General features: G+C 50.0%; 1 protein-coding gene across 6 annotated transcripts in view; it reads right to left on the bottom strand.

Annotated features, from left to right (window-relative positions):
• Nucleotides 1–21,059, bottom strand: part of ASTN2 (astrotactin 2) — a 340,921-nt gene that overhangs the window by 265,997 nt on the left and 53,865 nt on the right. For 4 of the 6 annotated variants that reach the window (XM_065695849.1, XM_065695846.1, XM_065695847.1 and 1 more), the window contains one exon: nt 10,488–10,675. In XM_065695849.1, the coding sequence (XP_065551921.1) occupies nt 10,488–10,673 (186 nt within the window). In that variant the 5' untranslated portion in view covers nt 10,674–10,675. Of the gene's footprint in view, nt 1–10,487; nt 10,676–14,477; nt 14,562–15,026; nt 15,162–21,059 lie in introns of those variants that run through there. The other 2 variants (XM_065695848.1, XM_065695850.1) reach the window with 2 other exon arrangements.

Here is a 21,059-nt window from a genome sequence, read left to right as displayed (position 1 = left end):
TGGAAGCATTAATTTCTGTGGCAGAGGGAATCCGACAGGCCCAGTGCTGGTATGAATAATGATGGATCTACAGGAGAGGCCAAGTGAAACCTGCAGCTTAATGGTACTGAGAAACTGCCTTTGGGGTATTAACCAGCGCCCTCCGTTCAGTCAATCCCCCCACTGCAATGGCACGCTGCTGATGTACCTTACTAAACCCACCCCGTCACACAGACCTCTGCAGAACGATGCTCCCCAAAGCCCCCATCGATTGCAAAAGCAGCAGCAAATTCAACACCAGGGCTGGGCTTTGCCCCCTCAGCAATTGCTGCCGCCACCACTCGGGTTTCACCCCGAGCTCGTGCTTGGTGCAATGAGGAAAACCATGCCCAGGCCAGCAGGAGGGCTTAAGCTTGCCTAAGACAAGCTGGCAATGAGTTTGTAACCAGATAAACCCCTGGGAAGTGAAATGGAGATACCTGATGCTAAAGCACCCACCAGCTCTGCTGCCATCTTCCTGCAGGCAGGCTTCGTGCCTCCCCATCCCAAAATAAAAGGTCGTAGAATCCCGAATGATTTCTGTTGGAAGGGATCTTAAAGCTCACCCAGTTCCAACCCCCTGCCATGGGCAGGGACACCTTCCATAGGCTGCTCCAAGCCTCATCCAACCTGGCCTTGAATAAATAAGCGTGCTCCTCTGCCCTGAGGAGCCAGAGAGGAGGAGGCTAGAAGGGAAAACAATCCATTTCCCTGCTGGATAAAGAGCAATACAAGGATTAAAGAGCCAAACCCCTGCAAGATGAGCATTTCCCAGCAGAGCCGGGGCTGATGCTCCTGCTTGCTCCCTCTCCAGCCACTTCCATAACGAATCCGGGCAGCCCTGGGGAGCTCCCACCAGGGCAGAGCCCAACCGGTCTGAGCAGCTCCCTGCAAAAATAATTATTTTCCTGCAGTTTTAGATAATTGGATTTTAAAAATAAGCACGATTACTGCCCCACATCCCGCTTCCCCCTTGCTGCTGCAGGGAGCTGGCGGAGACCTTTCCAAGGCTGGAACAGAGCTCGATCCCTCTTGTCCGCGTGGGGATGGAGGCGGGAGGGAAGAGGCAGAGTGGGAGCAGTGACAGGTAAAAATAACCACACTTGGCCTGATGTTGCTCCCAATTAAGCCAGTGGGAATTTTGCCCAACTTCCTCCAGCAGCAAGATCCAGACACACACACGTAGAGAGTCCTCAGCTGTATTAGCAGCCTTATGATCATCAGAGAAAACCACGTAGTCACGAGCTGCCTCCCCCAGTTTCATGCTGGTATTTGAGCATCCCCGCACAAGGGCTGGGCGATCATCGGACCCCCATCCCTTCCCCAGCACCACATCTCCCCTGGTTTAGGCGCAATTCCTCCCCAAAGAGCTTGGCAAGGCTTTCCAGGGAATGGTTTCTCTGCTCCGACAGTTTCCCATCAGCTGAAACTAAAGCGTAAGTGGTTTTGGGGAGGATATGGAAAGTGTTGAAGAGTAGAAACATTTCATTCTGACACTTCCCTGAACAAAAAACACTCTGCCTTTTCACAGCACAGCCTTGCCTTGTGAAACTAAGTCCAATTTATTTTTAAATGGAAAGGGGGAAAAAAAAAAGAGCCCAAACTGAAAGCAAGCATCGTATTTTTGGGGACAAGTATGATATTGCATTTCATCCTATCATTAACACTCCCAGCCTTGGGATTTGCCAACCAAACGAAAACGCAGTCTTTCCTAGTGCTTTAATGTAAAATCACAAATCTTGCAGCTATTCTGCACCAGGTTCACCCCAGTTCATCTTCATAGGAGCCAAAACCTGATACCAACAACGTTTTAACTGATGCAAACATTCAAACAACGACTGAGAGAAGCAAGATCTGCAGATGACATGAGGTCTGATGGGAAAAGTAAGACATTTCACTCCCTGTTGGAAGACCAATCGAGCATTCTAGCCCATAGGCTCCTCGTTAGAGCTGAAACAGAAAAGCAAATGCCAGGGTAAGGAGCATCACGCTCCTACATCCCCAGGGTCAGAGCCTGTGTTGTACAGACAGAAACCTGGAGATAATCCTATTGCTCCAGGGATATAAAGAGTGTGCCAGGCATTCCTGCTGTGTCCCAGCACAGCCTGACAGGCAAGGGGAGAGCACCCCCATCACCCCGACAGCATCCCCATCACTCTGCTGAAGAGCACCCCAAGGCAGGCAGTGCGAGGTCCACAGCCTAGGAACACACTCCCCATCATAAAGGATTACCTTGGAGCCAGCCATCACCCATCCACGGGTTTCAGCATCCACAGGAATTCTCCTAGATTAACAATTCTAACACCATATGCAGCAGTTTAAAGCAACTAGATTCAGTCTGGTAGCTTCAAAACATTTCTGTGTCTGCATCAGTGTTTCAAAGGTATGGATCAAATGCTCCCAGCACTTTACACACAGGATTAGCACAGGGCTCCTGCATGGAATTACTCTCTCTAGGAGCCCAGCAGCTCAGTGAGACCCAGCCGGTGCAGGATAAGGATGCTCCTTCATCTCCACTCTGCAAACCAAGGCAGAGCTACCCCACCGAATCCTGGCTCTTCCATCTGCTTCCCAAGCTGAGAGAAAAAAGCATGGAGAAAAGGTCAAGCTACCAGCTACGCCCCGCGGTGCTGTAGACGCACGAGTATTCCTCCCGGACAGATGGTGGGAAGTGGAAGAGTGAGGAGGAGGAGGAAGGAAGGGAACAAGATCAAGACAAGAATCTGAAACTGGCAAAGTCCCTGCTCTGGGTGATAAAAATACACAGCTCACCATCACCAGCAGCGACAGGACCCACCATGGGGGCGAAGGCAGACGTGCACGATGCCTGGTGCATGTCCCACCTCGAGCCAGGAGCTGACACTGCTCCAACGCTCCTCACCCCATTCCCAAACCTTCCTTTGGTGGTGTTCTCAGTCTCCTCACCATCCCTGGAACAGGCTGAGAACGTTGGGGCTGTTCAGTCTGGAGAAGAGAAGCTGCGTGGAGACCTCAGAGCAGCTTCCAGTGTCTGAAAGGAGCTACAGGGATGCTGGGGAGGGACTCTTCATCAGGGGCTGCAGTGACAGGACAAGGGGTGATGGGTTCAAACTGAAACAGGGGAAGTTCAGGTTAGATATAAGGAAAAAGTTCTTTATTGTGAGGGTGCTGAGGCACTGGTTGCCCAGAGAAGCTGTGGCTACCCCATCCCTTGCAGTGCTCAAGGCCAGGCTGAACAGAGCTTTGTGTGGTCTAGTGTGAGGAGTCCCTGCCCATGGCAGGGCGTTGGACCTGGATGATCTTCAGGTCCTTTCCAACCCAAACCATTCTATGAGTTCAGCATCCCCCTCCCAGCTCTAGCACTACACTTTCACCAACCACCTTCCCAACGTGAGTGCTTACTTTTCCCCCCATCCCTCCTCTTTTCTCAGCACATTCAGGTTAGGAATTCTCTGTGTCTGCGGATCATTCCCATGTGTTCAATGCCATCTGCAAAAGGCAAACCCCTCCCAAACGCTTCCTTTGGCTGCTTTCTCCCCAGTACCAACTTTGATTGCTCTGGGGATGACAAGAAAGTTAGTTTGCTGCTCAGCTCGGATGAACTAAGAGGTATTTATTCAGCCCTGCTTTATCAGAGATGCAAATCAAGCACTCCAGTTCCATAGCTGAACACAGTGGGGGGGGAAATGTGCTAGATAGAAAGCTATAAAGTGCCTAATGTATTCACAGGAGCTAGGGTAGAAAACAGAGATTAGTGAAAAATTATTAACATAACAGGTGCCATTGTCACAAAAGTGACACTTTAAAGACAAATCCCCCCCAAAATGAAGTCCCTAAATACAAGAGCACAGTGTTAACTACATTTAGCCCCTGGTTTACATCTCTCTGCAATGGAGAGCACAGGGGGAGGCTGAATGGAAGATGCTGCTTCTCCCAACCTGCCTGAAGTCAGCTAATGATATGTTATGGAGATTAAACATGAAGGCAAAGAATGTCCCTATCTTGGGAAAGAGGAGCGGGAGGCTTGCTCCTAGCTTTACCCATCAGCAGGCCCACTCCCCACACCGGTTCACGTGCGCATCCATAACTTCATTAGTGTCCAAGGTGCTCTGGACAGCACAGGGCAGGTAGAGGTTACCAGGGTGACATTCAGCTTCCAACTGTGCTGAGCTCCAGTCCCTAAATCAATGGGGTGCAAGTGCCCCAATCAATGGGGTGCAAGTGCCCCATTCAATAGCCTGCAAGAGCTCAGCAGCCTTGGACCACTACACCCAGCAAAAGTCCCATCAACCTCTTTAGCCACCCCAAAGCAGCTCAGGGCCACCACCAGCGGGCTGGGACACTGCTCCAGGCAAGGTGCTAACCCTCCATCTGCCATCAGCACAGAGCCTGCGGCTGCCATCCTCCTCACAGGGATCTGGGGATGCCTGGTCCACCTGCACATTGGGGTGAGTGCCTCCTCCTCCTCTCCCCGCATGTGAGGAGAAGGGATGTGATTCTCACGCAGGGACACACTGAACCCGGCTCCTGGAGGTTGAGGGCTTTTCTTTTGGGTTTTGCATTTTAATAGAACCAGCTAATTGGAGATCAATTTAGCTTTTTAATACCTTTCGGATAAGGAAATCTGCTGCAGCAGCAATTCCTTCCCTACCTTAATTAATTCCTAAACATCACAGAAGCTGGAAGTGCATGCTTTATGAATCTGGTTGACCTCCTGGTGCAGGAATGATGACACAGATGTTGTGTCTTCTTCACTACCTCATTACTCATGTTACACCATGGTTTTTTTTCCCCCAGCTGAGCTGGCTGACAGGAGCTCCAATGCTGCCATCAGCATGACAAGCAAGACATCAACCACGAGCACAAGGTCGGCATGGAAGTAAATCCACTGGGAGGTTTTGCACCAAGGAGGATAAAATCATACGGCTGCCCCATGCCTGGCAGTGCTCAAGGCCAGGTTGGATGGGGTCTTGGAGCAACCTTCTCCAGTGGAAGGTGGCCCTGCCCATGGCAGGGGGTTGGAACTGGATGAGCTTTAAGGTCTCTTCCAACCCAAACCACTCCATGAAAATACTGCTGAGTAGGAAAATGAGACCCCACTCATATGATGGCCAAGCAGAGGGCAATACCAGAGTTAAAGGAGGCCAAAACCAGATGTATCTTAAGCCCATGGGACTTGGAGCTACCCCTCAAAGAGCTCTTTGCTGAGGAGGGTTGGAATCAACCCAGTTTTGCAAAGGATTTCAGCATCTTCTCCCTCCTGTTCACACCAGGATCATAGAATAGGATAAGCCAAATTGCACTGGTATGATGTAATACCCATCTATGGGATGGTGAGCAGCTCCTGCCAGCACAGCAGAAGGAAAGGCAATTGGGCTTGCACATCTGTTTGGAGATGACCTCACCATCCTGTCTAACACGCTGGATGGATGCTGTGTTCAGGCCAGCGAAGGGCTCATCCCATCAGGGTCCGGCTGCCATTGCACCCCAATGATTGCACAGGGCAAGCACAATGGCACCACATATGATGCTTCATGCAGCCAAGCTGCAAGCAAAGAGCCTGATGAGACACAGAGTCACTGGGGAAACACGGGCAGTGGAGCATGGGAGGAAGGAGAGTTGTGATATGGGTCACAGGTAATGGTAAGAGAGAAGGAAAGGTGGGGGGGAAAAGGAAAATGAATGCATCTTCTATGGCTCTCGTTGGTGATGGCAGCTTCAGAGAAGAGGCGGCAGCAGCTCAGAACCTCACTTGCGCTGTGAAAATCTCACTTGCACTTGGACCTTCCTGCAGTGCCGAAGAAGCTGGAGACCTGCCCCAGAAACCTGCTCACCAGGACCCACCTGCACCATGCACGGGGGCCACAGGAGCCCTCCCCAGCTCCACTTCAGAGCAGGATGCTAAATCAGAGTGAAGCATTTAAGAGCACACTTTATACCCAGCTCAGAGGCTGACAGAGCACAGCACCAATGGCTGATCGTTAGGGAAACATGGGGATGCATAAGAACAAGGAGTAAAAAGGAAACTTGTTCAAGTAAGAGCTGAAAGAACCTGCTGGGAGACCTAGAAAGCAGCAAACTTGCCTGTTCCTGGCACCAGACAGCAGAAAGTAGGCATTAGAAATAAAAAATAATAACATTTAAAAAAGCCAGCCTGATGAGGTCTAGTGACCTTTTATTCCAGACACCAAAATGCTCCCTTGCAGGGTGATGGCACAGGATGAAACAAGGCTTCTGCTTGTTACTGTTCTCAAAGGAGCCCAACTTATTTCTGCTGGAGATGGAGGCAGCGCATCACTTGTTTCCACACCATGCAGGAATGGTCCCAGCTCCAAATGGCCAAGGCTTTACCAGCATCACTCACGCAGGCTTAAGGAAGGAAAACCCATCCTTTGGCCAGCAGGACTGGATGAGGCTTGCATCCTCTTTCCAGCCCTGCATCCCAGGCACTGGAGGAGCCACAGGGCACAATGCCCCTACCAAATGTCTGTGAGTCGGGTCAATGCAGAGATCAAACATGCCTGTTCCTACCCGTCCCCATCCCTCCATCTCCCAGAGCATGGAAAATAAGCCTTCGTCTATAGAAATCACCGCTGGACATGGCCCCAGGTCTGAATTTACTGTGCTGCAGAGCAATAATTATAACAGGGACACAAGATGGTGGGGAAACAACAGCAAAATAAATATCTCTTATGTTCTGTTAAATCCAGCAATTTACAAGGCTGGAATAATTAGCAGCTTAAAGTGTTTTGACACAAGCAGCCCCAATAATCATGATAAATCATATCAGGCATATGCCCAGATCCTTGAAGTGACAGATGACAAACAGAGCAGTGACAGGACGCTCTATCACGCAGGGAATCATTGAGTTAATGGAAGAATTATTGCTTCTGAAATCCACTCCAGTCCTATTGTGGGGAACATTCCAATTTATCAAAGCCAAATGAACATTAATTGCTGCAGCCTGGTAAGTTTTCAAGCTGCTGTGACCTTCATTGAATTTTAATCCCAAACAGATAAGATTTACTTCCACACAAGAGGAAACAACACAATTAAACCCAAGTGACAGCTAAGATTATGGGGGGGAAAACACAACAGGCGTAATGACAAAAATATTGATTCCTTTCTACTTGACACTGCACACGCACAAAAAAAGGTAAATAAATAAAATCCAACATTTGCATTTTTGTGCTTTTTCCCTTTTTCCCTTTCTTTTCATTCGGGAGACAAATTTCAGATGCTTTAAGCTGAGAGGAAAGGGGTGGCAGAGAGTAATGGAGGCTGAATTCCCTTTAACTGCAGTAATTAATGTTATGTCTCATTGGGGAGAGATTAAGAAAAAACAGTGAGCAAAGGAAAATACCATAAAAATCAAGTATTATTTTGCTGCTGAAGATGCCCTTGAGCTTGGGACAGGAGGTGTGAAGAGGGTCACAGATCCCAGTGCTGTTGTGGGGGTAGATGGCCCCAGGGACACAGGGTTATGGGCACCCATGGCCCCTTTCCTGCTGCACTGAAAGCAAACCCCAGAGCAGAAAGCCAGGCACCACCAGCCAGAGCCACCTCAGTAAGGAGTAAACCCAGGATTTACATCCCTCCCTGAGCCCCCACACAGTGCAGGGGGGTTCTTGGCTTTAGAGGCACAGCAGGAGCTACCAGCCAAGTCATAGACATCTGCAGAAGCCCAAAACAATGCTCCCGTCACAGGGAGCTCAGCTTGGCCATGTCTCACTGTCCAATAAAGCTTTGCTGGGTACTCCCTAAGCGAGGGATTAGCGGGATCCCCCAGGCAAACCTTCTCTGGCCTCCTATAACTCAGCCCAAGGATGAGCAGACAGGTAGAAGTGAGTGTTACAGCCACTTAAAGGAGATGGAAGGAAGCACTTTCCCGTGTCTCCTCCTGTCCCCCGCAGCGAGATGCTGGGCTGATGATGAACAGGACACACAGACTCTGAATGCCAAGGCAGCACTTGGGAGGGCTGATGCTCCAGGAATGGTGTTTTAGTCTATTGAGAGCACACGGATATCAGGCTTTATGGTAGGAAGCAAAAGGAAAAGTATGTAAGAAGCTGGGAAGGAGGACATGGGAATGCACAGCTGCATCTTAAGGCAGGAGAAGGAACATGGGCAAAGGGGAGGATGGGATACAATGGGATGGGGGGACCACACTGTCCCCAAGCTGGGATCCAGAGGGTGCTAAGCACAGCACAGCAAGTGAACCTGCTGCAGGGGAAGGAGGAAGGCTCCAGTGACAGAGGATCTCTGGGATGTTGGTCTCAGGGGGGAAAGTAAAGGTGTGGGAAGGCATCCCAAAAAGAGTCCGGGGACTTGGAGGAAATATTTCACCCAAGAAACAAAGACTTTCACCCCATTCTACCTCAGCTACAGAACTCCATATGGTCTTGGGGAAGAGGATCCAACAAAGCACACATTTATCTTGCGTTAGTAACTCAGAACTTGGCTCGGGTCTGCTCGGTTTCACTCGAAAAGTTAATGAATCTTCAGAAAAGAACCTGGGCAAGGTTTCAAGTCTGTGCTGCAATCCTGACCCAGGGAAGAAATACACAGAGCTTCTGCCTCCCCCAGCACATGTGTGCAGCTCAGACCACATCCCAGACCCATATCCCTGCCTGCGACCTTGGCTTCTATTACGAGGAGTATCAGGGTTGATAAAGGGAGTCTAAATGTGGCTGTTTCCCTCCTGCCTTTCCCCTGCTAATGCAGAAGGGCAGGAAATGCTCAGGGCAGGAGTTAACTCTCACAACGAAGCCATGGATGCTCCTGTGCTGGGAGATGTGGCAAAACATCGTCACCGGCTAACCCAGGAGGACAGTGCACAGACACTGCTGCTGTGACATGCACAGTGATGCCTTCAGCTCCACTCCACCAGCATCGTTGTTGCTGTGCTCCACGGTGCAGAGGATGGAGGCTCTTGGCCTCTCTCTAAGAAACGTTCTCCAAAGCATCAATCTATTGCAATCATCACGTTGCTTTCTTGGAAAGAGCAGCTTCAGCAAGGTCTGGGGAACAAGACTGAATCAATCCCTACCAAAGAAAATCTGCATTTCAAAGCAATTGCAGTTATCCCATTGCCAGGCTCTTCTCACAGGCACAGGCCACTTCCCCATGGCTCAGGATTGCCCACAACAGCCAAACAATACCATCCTCATACCAGGAGTCAAGGTTTTCACACCCCAGACTTAGGGTTTGCCACCTTCCTTCCTTACTCTCTCATTTTTTCAGGCTCATTTTCCAAGTACATCGGTTTTACCCTTTCCTCCCCAGTATTCCATCACATTGACATTATTAGTAGGATGTAAAAACGTTCCCTATCCAACCAAACAAGCTACAGTCCCTGATTCCTATCCCTTCTGCCATCCTGCTATCATACGCCTCTTATCTTGCCCAACAGCCTTAATGCAAAGCCTCTCTCCTGATGCCACATACTCAGTGTTCAACCTAAAGCCCCACTGCCAAGGGCTAAGACACTCAAGAAGAAATCAGATTTAAGCTGTACAAGCCAAATAGACATTGTTCAAAAGGAAAAATAAAGGCAGTGCACAGCCACCACCTCTGCTCCTTCTCCCAACAGGACAGAAGCCATGGAGATGACACACAGGTACCAAGAGATCTGTTCAGATTCACCTTTTGCAGAGCATTGCTGCAATGGGATCCCAATACAACAAAGAATTCCCTTGGCCAAACAGATGGCCTGCGTCTAAACAGGATCTACAAGCCTAACTTCTCTATTTCTTTTACTGACAGGACAGCTTATCCCAATGGCAGTTAAGGGATGATACATTCAGTCCCATTTCACAGATGGATTCCTCTAAAGCACAGAGGAACGACAGACCGGATCCAAATACGCCACCACCTCATAACATACTCATAACCATATGAACCATATCAACAACCTCATAACATACTGAAATAAGCATTATAAGGCAACAGAGCACATACATGATCTATTAATAATGGTCACAAACACCTGAAATGGAGACATTCCAAGCATCTAGACCATCATTTCACTTTCAGGTCAAGCTCATCCTTTGCAAGAGAAGGGTCATGCTACAGCCCATATTCACTTGACAGGTAAAATTCAGCTTCAGAAAGAAATGACCAAGCCCAGAATCTTGCTTTTACACATGCCTAATGGCACAACCAAGCGGAAATACTCCCCTGACCGACCTCCCCAGTTGCCAGCAGTGATGGAACCACTACAAGCTTCCTCATCACCTTCCCTACAGCTTCTTCTCTACTCTGTTGTCTTGCTTCGTTATGAAAAGACCAACCACTCTGTTTTCCCTGGCCCAGTCAGGCATATCTCTTCCTCTCTGAAGGCCTAGCCAAGATGGGACATGGACATTTGCAAACCAAACTCATCACCTTGCTCCTTCTCACTGCCTTCCCATCACACCCCGGTTGCCAGCCGCCATCCCCTCCCAGAGGGTCCTCCGTCCCCACTGATGCCATTGGCAGCTTTCACTCACCATGACCGAGATATGCAGAATGTGCAGCTGCTCCTCCACGATCTCCGAAGGCTCCTGCAGGCTCGGGGGGGTGGCCCTGGAGAGCTGCTCAGCACTGCTCATGGAGACATGGAAGTACAAGGTGCCGTTCTCCAGCCACTGCTGCTTCCAGTGCACCAGCGAGATGTCAGCCACGGTCCCCGACATCTCTGCAGGGACAAACATAGAATCATACAATCAGCCAGGATGGAAAAGACCTTTAAGATCATCAAGTCCAACCATAACCCCAAGTCCATGCAACAGGGGATCAATTTTCTCCATGATGCCAAAAGCAGTGTTCTTAGTGGTCCTGGAAATCAGAACTCCTGAATCTTACCCCTAATACTGCTTCTGATCTACAGGATGAGTTTGAGCATTGCTTTTTGGCCTCTGCTTGTTATTTCCCCCCATATATGAACATCAACAGTTGGCTTCCTTAATAAAAGGAGGCTACAAAGTGCCTTGTGATTTCCAGATGAGAAAGGCAGCTACAGTACACAAGTGCATGAGGTGTCTTTAACCTCCTATAGGAAAAAGGCTGGAAGAAGCTTGTGGAGATCTGCAGCCAAGCCCAAGGGAGGTTTGCTGCTTGGCACAGGGAAGACACTTGGTGCCAGGCGAGCCAAAACACAGACATCATTCTTCTTCTGGCATTTACAAGTGAAACCTTCTTCCAGGTCGTGATGTAGCACAGCAGCCGTATGTAAGAGGGACATTCCCAGTACAGAGTAATGAGCACCAGTGAGAAAAGGTGACCACCTTGACAAATATCTATTGACCTGGAGAAGAGAAGCTGTGTGGAGACCTCAGAGCATGTTCCAGTGTCTGAAGGGGGCTACAACGATGCTGGAGAGGGACTCTTCATCAGGGACTGTAGTGATAGGACAAGGGATGACAGGTTTAAACTGAAACAGGGGAAGTTCAGGTTGGAGAGAAGGCAGAAGCTCTCCCCTGTGAGGGTGCTGAGGCGCTGGCACAGGGTGCCCAGAGAAGCTGTGGCTGCCCCATCCCTGGCAGTGCTCAAGGCCAGGTTGGACACAGGGGCTTGGAGCAAGCTGCTCCAGTGGAAGGGGTCCCTGCCCGTGGCAGGGGTTGGAACCTGATGAGCTTTAAGTCCTTTCCAACCTAAACCATTCTATAATTCTATGACCTTGGGGTTGCACATCTATCCATCTTCTCCTGCAGCCTTCTGTTAATTTCACATCCCACCCAATCCTGATTCACAGCATAAGCACCCTGGGAGCTGGGATTACAGCATCCCAACACACATCCACTGCAGCAGCTTCCCCCGACCTAGGGCACCACATGAGTAATTAGGGGTGAGGGAACCCCAAAAGCCATTCCCAGATCCACAGCCTCCAGCATGGCCAGAGCCAGCAGCTCCTGCCTTGGCCAGGCAGCAGCAGACGCAGGCAGGAGCGCTGACAGCTCCAGAGCTGCCCATCAAGGTTTAAACGCATCTCTGCAAAGCTCTGCTCTGGCAGCTTGACAGGCAAATCAAAGCCAGGCAAAAAATACCAGCGAGAAAAGAGCCAAAATATTTCTCCTTGCACCACCTCTTTTGTTGTGTTTGTTTTCCCATTTGCAATATAAGCAATGGGAAGCAAGTCAAGGCCTTGTAGTCACCGGGCTCAGCAATCATCTGCTTTGGTGGGAGAACCAAACTCGACTCCCTCCCTGTTTGGGAAGGGCAAGCAGCTATAATGGACTATGGCCTGCAGCCTGAATGGTGTGCTTGCTCCATAAAGACTAACAGCACAAGCTCAGTTCTCCTGGCACCATGGTTGGACCAGACACAAGGTTCTCCTTCACACCTTGGTCATCTTGGAGGACAGGGCTTGGTGTCCTGCAGGCAAAGCAGCCACAGAACAGCATTGGTGGTATATTGCATTTCATTTTGCTGAACCTAGCTGGGCAAAAGCACATCCCAGTGGAGATGAAGGAAGGAATAAGCCCAGCTGAGGCTGCTCTCACACCTTCCAGAGCATGAAGCTCCAACTCTCACTGTTAGAGCGAGTCCAGAGGAGGCCATGGAGATGCTGCGAGGGCTGGAGCAGCTCTGCTCTGGAGCCAGGCTGAGAGAGCTGGGCTGGGGCAGCCTGGACAAGAGAAGGCTCCTGAAGGGGAGACCTGAGAGCAGCTCCAGTGCCTAAAGGGGCTGCAGGAAACCTGGAGAGGGGCTCGGGACAAGGGCCTGTAGGGACAGGCCAAGGGGAATGGCTTGAACCTGCCCGAGGGGAGACTGAGCTGAGCTCTTAGGCAGAAGCTCTTCCCTGTGAGGGTGCTGAGGCGCTGGCACAGGGTGCCCAGAGAAGCTGTGGCTGCCCCATCCCTGGCAGTGCTCAAGGCCAGGTTGGACACAGGGGCTTGGAGCAAGCTGCTCCAGTGGAAGGGGTCCCTGCCCATGACAGGGGCTGGAGCTGGATGAGCTTTGAGGTCCCTTCCAACCCAAACCAGGCTGGGATTCCATCCAAGCACACCCTTGGGTGCTCTGGCTCACGAGCAGTCATGCAGGCTGCTCCAGACACTTCCACTTTACAGACCCACATCCTAACTCAGCAAACCCCTCCCCAGTCCTTCAGGAACAACTTTCCTTATCACCAAAATCAATACATTTTCCAGCAGCATGCTCCTGCCTTTCCATCATGGGCTACACCAGTGCCAACCACCCCTTGCTCACTGAGATATCCCCTTGTCCTGTAGGATCCCCCTTGCTGCAGCGCCCAGCTGAGAGCAGGTACAAGGTGACACCGTCAGTGCCAGCTCCCTGATTCAGCACCTCACTAATTACACCTCCAACCTACCTGAGCTGGCTGCAGTGTGACCTGAACCCAGTCAGAGAGGGCTGTGCTCATTATCTGCCTCCCCAGCACAGCAGGGTCGTTATCCCCAACCTCTGGGCACATCTGAGCACTCAAAGGAGCAAAGCTAAACAGCTCCTGACCATGCACAAGGTCCATCAAGAGCCCACGCTTGGCTTTAGAGGGGACATGTGAACTCCCCATCATAATCTCTGTCACTGCAATGAGGTCGCTCCTAATAATCACTTCCCTCCTTTATTATAAATAGCCTTTGGCTGGAGCAAATCAGTAGTGAGAGGTGTTGCTTGTATGCTCTGCCCTGTAAATGAAGCCAGACCTGCAGCTCACGCTGCAGGACAGCAGCTCGTACAAGACCTGGCAATGTAATGAAATGAGTCTTGTGCCTCTCACCTCCAAAGAGGCTAAAACAAAAGGTCTTAAAAGAACAAAATGAGAGGAGCATCAGGGCTGCTTAATTGCAGTCATCTTCCCAGCAATGCTTCAAAGGCCTGCACTGAAAAACATCTCCTTGTCTAATTAAAATCACAACAAATGCTACTTTTAGGAGCAGAAGCACTAACTCAGATCTGGGATTGTTATCACAAGCTCTTCCACAGAGGCAAATGGTCCATGGGACAGCATGGATGCATCAAAAGATAGGACTGTGGTTATGCAAAGCCATCTTAATTCTGATCAGAGGGACAGTCACCTGTAATAAGGGATGATTTACGGGGCTGTACACTCATCACAGACACAGCCCCGCAGCACACCATTCCAAAGGAGCTCAGGAAATGAGGTTATAGAGAAGAGACTTGATGCGGATGCCACCAGGACCCCACCTCTGCTGGTCCAAAAGACATCGCATGAGGGAAGCAGGGAAAAAACGCCTCCAAGGTTAATCTTTCTCCAGATTCTTTCCCTTACACGCACATTTTTTGCATGGGATGGCTCACAGAGAACATTTCTGGGGAGTTCTGAGATACAGGCAATTTTCTGGATTTCAGCCTAGACTGAAGATAAGCCTGTTTCATTTTCAAAAGGTCTCTTCCAAAAGTAGAAACTTCAATTTAACATTCATTTCACCACTTTAAGCAAACCCAGCAGCGAGGCAATCGCTGACAAAAGTTCACTTGCCAAACCCGGGTCCCATTTCCCATATACTTATAAATACCTGGATGCTCTGTCATCCCTGCAGCCCGTAGTGAGAGAAACCTGCGCCTTCCTTCTCCCACCATGAGCCTTCCATCATGATTTGCTGCTCACAAAACATAGAAAAGCCTTTTCAAGCCCTGTTATCTGCTGAACCCTCCAATATCCAAACACAAGGAAGTTTTTTGGCCTCATATACTTGACATAAATATTATACAGCCTGCGTTTGGCTGAACACACATTGTCACTCCACTATCTACTCGGTAGTTACAGCAGCAATAGCCTGTCCATCAGAAAGGACACAATAGTCTGCAGCAAGATTACCTGTTATCAAGGCTTTCAAATGCTTTTGAAACAAATGAAGGGCATTCCTGGACCAAAGCAGAATGAGATACAGCTAAGGTTTTAAACTGGCAACAATAGAAAACCACTTGTAGTCTATTGCTATTTAAAATCGTGGCATTTAGCAGATGGGGAGTTCTCAGACAGGGCTCAAACACAGCTTCAGGAGTAAAACACCAGGTAAAGCAGCCAAACAGACCTCGAGACAACTGCCATGTCATCTTCCTACCTGCTCAGTGCACCCAACAGAGGGAAAGGGTCAATGAGGGTCCTCCTGCCCCACAGCTGCCAGACAGCTCTCTACTCTTCATCCAAAGCCCACAGGCAAGCACCTTTCTCCATCCCAATGCAGAGCAAAGGATCTGAGGAACCATCTTCCCTCTAACACAGACAGAAATGGGCTCTCCAGGCTCACCCTGCCCCACACCTGTCCCTCATCTCCCATCACACAGCTCAGCTGAACCCTCCCAACCCTCAGCATCACCTGATGATGGCCTCAATTAGAATAGGGCACACGGAGTGCTTTCTGCTTTCCTGCCCTTCCTCAGGCTCTGAGCCTCATAAAGTTGCTATTTCTATGTTTTCCTTGGAAATCAAAAAGCAATCCCAAACAAATTCCTTCCTGGGGCTCCCTGACCTGGGCTCATACCCATCAGAAGGTCACCAACACAGGACAGCAGCAATCACAGCAAGTTCCCTTCCACCCGCTTCTCTAATTCCATTTTCCCCTTCGCTGTCGCTACAACCCTTCCATCTAAACATTTCATTGAAGTCTTCAACTCGTATTACAATCAAACTTAAAAAGCAAAAAGGGCCTAAATGCATTTGGTTGGGAACCAAGACGTTTCCCATAAAAGCAGATTATGCTGACATGATGAATATATAAAATGAAACAGCAGATATTAAAGTTGGAGGATTGTTACTCCGATGCCTTCGGGCTCCTGGCTGCCCTACCCACCTCCTCCCTCCTCTCCATCCCCTCCCACTCTGTTTTACTCAAGGCAGAGATAGCCTTTTCACCTCTGCCTTCTCCCAGGCAGCCTGCCAGGCTAGAAATACCCACTAGCTCCCCCCGACCTTATGCAATGCTTCAACATTCATCAGTTATTCCGGAGGTCGCAGCCCTGCTTTATCTGTCAAGGCGCTTCACAAAGCCTGTTTTGTATTTAATTGGCTTGTTCTCACTAATCTACCATGATTATTGTATTTTTATTTCATTCCTGAAGGTCATTATTAATATAAGCCGTCTTACTTATGGCAGTTCATCCCTGTATGGTTATCCAGGCAGGATAACCCCCATGGTTATTCCCATCCCCAGTTAAACAAACCCGCCTCATGCTTCCTCTCCTCTCCGCTCCCCAGTGCTGTTCAGACCTTGGGACCAGCTGGAGACCTTTACTATAAGAACCAAATCCTCACTGTGATGGATGAGAAGCCTGTGAGTAATTTCCAGTGCACAGCTCCAGCTTCCTCCTGCCTTTTTCCTCTTTTCCTCACCACCTGCTTCATCCCAGCAGGACCTGCACCCCGCAGCCAGACTCCATCAGCTCACCTGCACAACTCATCGTCTTAATCTGTTGGCAAAGCTGGAGATCTGTTTAGTGATTACATTTCCTCTTCCAACAAGCTCAGAAACACATTCCCACCACGCACAAAAAGCCAGCGCCGGCAACTGTGCACTCTTCTTGTCACCCCTAATCCTGCAGCCTCATTTCTCCTGCTTTTAGACCAGGGGCTATTCTGAGTTAATGTTCTCCCGAGGCACCAACCTCCGGTGAAGTGTTAGTTTACAGATTCCTCAGTTCTAGCTACCACTTATGCTAATAAACCAAATTTATGCAGAAAGTCATAAACAGAGAGCTCTCCCCAGTGCCCTTGCCAGCACAGGATTGCTCCCTGCGGAATAGATTACCATGCTCTGTGCAGCCTAGCTCCAAAACGACTCTAGTAATGGGGCTTCCCCCATGCTCCCCAGGGGACTATTCTGCAGTCAAACAGGCCCTAACAGTTCTAAGGGTTTGGGTCTTTTGGTGGCAATATGGTAGGGATTTTATTCCAATCATTAGCTCAGTTTGCTTTTTTCCTCCCTATTCCCATCTCTTAGCATGTTCCTTCCCTTCTACATCTCCTCCACTGCTCCCCCCAACAGTGCTCCCCAGGGCAACACACAAACACAGCTGCAGGTCGTAAAAAGTAATAGAGAAGCTCAGAAGTTTAGGAAGGGGGGAAAACCGACGACAAGCTGCCTCTGATCATCTCCTTTCCAAGGCCCTGTTTGTGAGGAACATAGCCCTCACCTGCAGAGCATTCCTGGGGTGCCTACTATGCATGTCCATTGGGATATGGTGTACTTGAGGGATGGTGCTGGATGGAGGAGGGCTTCAGGGAGCCTTGGTCTCAGGGTGGTCCATGGGATCAGGCTGGGGGACTCTCTCTGCATCTCTGCCAACAGCATCGTGTGTCTCACACTGAATGGGGAAAATGGGACTTGTAAAAAAGTGGGTTTGGCTGCTTTTAGGTTTTACCCAAACTGCCTGGAAGAAGAACAAGAAGCCAGGTTTTGGGCATGCTCCTGGGATCAGCCACCTCAAAGACCACATAGATGTGGTAAGAACTGAGCTGCCATCACACTTCACCATCGAGCTACAAGAGCCATGCCATTGTACCTGTTGTCCCAAGGGTGGCCCCCAGCGTCTGCCCAGCTTCATCAGGCACCAACACCGACTTTTACACCTCCCTGTCCAACCTCTGACTGGGCTCCAGTCCTCCTGGGGAAGCCTGTGCCGTGTGCCAGGAGCTGGTATTACACTTGCTGGCCCAGTGACAGCACTGTATTTACTCCAGTTACTGTCAGGAACAGTAAACTCAGCCAGGACATTTGGATCCTTCTTGTCCTCCCACCAACCTTATTCATAAACCTGGGTTTTATTTGGGCTTTTATTTTAAGAGAGTATTTTAGGTTGGTGTAATTATCATGCCATGCAGCAAGAGGTCAGCAGGCTGCATCATCACACATGGTCCAGGAGAGGAAATGTGGTGACAAGAACAAAGTCAGCCCTATTCAGCCCCTAGTAACAACTTTAAGACAACCAGTTCCTGGCTCTGAAGCCCTCTGCACCATCCCCACGTCCCTTCAGCTTTTCTAATCACAGGCTTTAGGGTCCCTAAATACATCAGTGAGTAGATATTGATTCGCCTGCACTGCCTACAGATCATAACCTGACTCCATTGCACCTTCAAGGAGCTCAGCACACGCTCCACGTTCTTACAGCTGCTTTGATTGCAATTCACTCTCTAGTACATTACCCTTATTTATAATGCCAGAGCTTCAGCAGGGCGCCTCAGGCACTCTCAAATTATTACAGGGCCCTTTTGACTTTCAATTCCTTTCCATTCAATTCCATTTTTATTTGTCAGCGGAGACTCCCATTGACCAGTGGTGGAAGCCGACAGTGCACAGGCGGACAGGGCTGCTGCCCGGTAAGCCAATCCTATAGGAATGACACACGCGCAGCTCAACACAATGGGTCATTTCGGTTTGAATGAGAAATGCCAGGTCTGGAAGAGATGGTTTGCAGCCATCGTTAAAACAAAAGGTAAAGGAAAGTGACTTTAAGCATTAGAGCCACACTTGTGTATCCTACAGAGATGAATCACAGCATCGTCAGGGTTGGATGGGACCTCTGAAGATCATCCAGTGTAGCCTCACAACAGGAACGTGGCCATGGTGGGGTTGGGATGCCTCCCAAATAGAGACTCCATAATCCCCCCGCGCAGCCTGTGCCGGGGCTCTGCCACCCTCACATAAAGAAGTTCTTCCTCATGCTGAGGTGACACTTGTGTTGGTGGCCATTTATGGCCATTGCTCCTCGTCCTGTCCCCGGGCACCACTGGAAAGAGTCTGGCACCATCTTGCTGGCACCCACCTTTGAGATACTGATCTGCATTGATGGGATCCCCTCTCTGGCTGCTCTTCTCTGGACTAACCAGGCCCAGCTCCTGCAATCTCTGCACATCAGAGAGATGCTCCAGACCCCTGAGCATCCTTGTGGCCTCTACTGGGCCCTCTCCAGCAGCTCCTTGTCTTTATTGTTTGCAAGAGGGGTGGGTGTGAACATGGTCTCTTGATGCACAGATTTTGTTGAGCTGCCCCAATCACACCCCTCAGTTCAGACACAAGAGTTTGCTTTGGAAATGCTTTGGGGTTCTACTGATAAGCTCCAGCTTTGCCACTTCACTGGAGCCTCCTGGCTCACCCAAGAGAGACATGGGGTTTGGTTTTGAAAGAGCACTTGAAGGTGCAAAGAAGAAGAAAGAGCTGGTGGTCCATGAGAGCTGTTGCTGTAGAGACATGAGGAATGAGAGCATGAGGAAAGCTGTAGAAATCTGTTCCCCACTTACTCCAGATCCTCAAAACCCAACAGGAGACAGACCTGCTAAATGAGGAGGGAAAAGTCTCTCTGAAAGGCACAAGCACCAGTTTCTGATGGCCCAACTATTAATCCCTGCTAAAGAAATCAATGTCCTTGAGATGGAAGCCTTTCTGCAGGTAACGGGCACACAACACCACCCGCCCCAACCCATCACTGCTTTGACTGATTGATGGCTTGGCTTCGCGAATGAAGATTTGGGAAGAGCTTTACCCATGCTTGCTACAAGCACGATGACTAAGGGCAATGTGGGACGGGCAAATCTGGTTGGAAAAAAAGCTGTTTGAGCATTCAGGATGTTTCCAAACAGGACTGAAACCTCTGACACTGCTTTAAGGATGGATTAAATCACAGGTTTTTATAAAGACAGGAGGGATCTGCTGCACTGGGGCAGCATCCTGAGCCCTGTAGGGACCTGTCCTGCTGGGAACATCTCTCCATCACTGCCCCAGCCCTTCATGTGACTCCAGCACGTCACCAAACCACTGCTTGGCTCCTGCAGGGCCGCCACAAGCACTAGAGGATCTATTCCCACCCCACATCCAGCGGAACCACCTTCAAAAGCCTTTACTATGCACATGGGTAAGAAAAAAAGCCCTAATTAATCCCCAAGCCCAGGCTCAGCTGAGCTGAGCCACGGTGCCAGTGCCTGGAGTGCAATTGTCCGCTGCTGCACATCACTGCCTGCACGGTGACACCAGAGCTTCACTTGGAGCCTGAACGGATCTGAAGGGTCTAATGACACAACCGGAGGTGACTGAGCAAGAGCTGCTGTGTGAGATAACCGCTCACTTGATTTCTTCATAGCAGATGAGGGAATATGAGGGAGGCAGACATGAAGGCAGGGGCAAGGCAGAGTGCATCATCTGTAGTGGCAGCACATGGTCCCTGAGTGCTGGCACATGGAGAAGGGACCAGGTGGGTTCTGCTGATAGTTTAACCCAAGTCCCACATTAAAAGAGAGGTGCTCAGCCAATCCCAGCCTGCCTGCATCCCTCCTGCCTGCCTTCCCTTAGCACAGGCATTTGCAGCGGTGGTGATGCTTTTTCCCAGGACAGCCAGCACCACCTCAGACACCGATCTTATGAAGGCAAAACAGCTCCAAGAGTCATCATGGCACTAGGTAATGCTTGTGCAAAGAGAAAACCATCTCATTTTGGGAAAAGTGCCCCTACAGCGTCTTCCCTGTGCAGTGACAGCGGCAGCTGCAACTTTCTCTTCGACTCTGAGTTCCTACAGGCATTGAGGGCTGGGAACAGAGCAGGGTAGAGGCACTGTGGGGTGTGCAGCAAGGGGCAGGGGACCATCATCACACCAACCAAGAGACACACCAAGCAGCGGGGACTGCGCTTGTCTCCCCTGTAAGCTACAGCAGGAGCAGAAGGGCAATTTGACCTATTCAGGTGACTCGAAGAGCGTTGCAGTCCAGGCAGATCTCACAACAAAGCAGTGTTATGTTCATTTTAGGGCATCCACAGCATACGCCGGGGACTTAGTGAGCAGACGGCACTGGCCTCAAGGGGTGAGCATCGCTCCGAGCTTGATTCCAAGTAGCCAAGTGCTTTATAACCTCTTTGCCTTTTCAAATGTCTCTCTTTGGGAGTCATACCTCTTAGAATGATAACGTAGTGTGATCGCTCAGGGCACTGCTCAAGCTGCGAAGTGATGTTTCTAGAATGGTTCCTCCATGGATCTCCCCTCCTAAGAAGCTCTTTGAGCACTGAGGGGTCCCAGCAGAAACTCCCTATGGACCATGGAGGGATGGGCAGAGGGAGAGTAGGAAGTGGGGAAGGAGAGAGGAAGTCTTGCTGCTTTCTAAACAGACAAATACT

This window comes from Lathamus discolor, chromosome 15 (genome assembly GCF_037157495.1).
Source record: "Lathamus discolor isolate bLatDis1 chromosome 15, bLatDis1.hap1, whole genome shotgun sequence".
NCBI classification, from domain to species: domain Eukaryota; kingdom Metazoa; phylum Chordata; class Aves; order Psittaciformes; family Psittacidae; genus Lathamus; species Lathamus discolor.
This window is presented reverse-complemented; position numbering and strand designations above follow the sequence as displayed.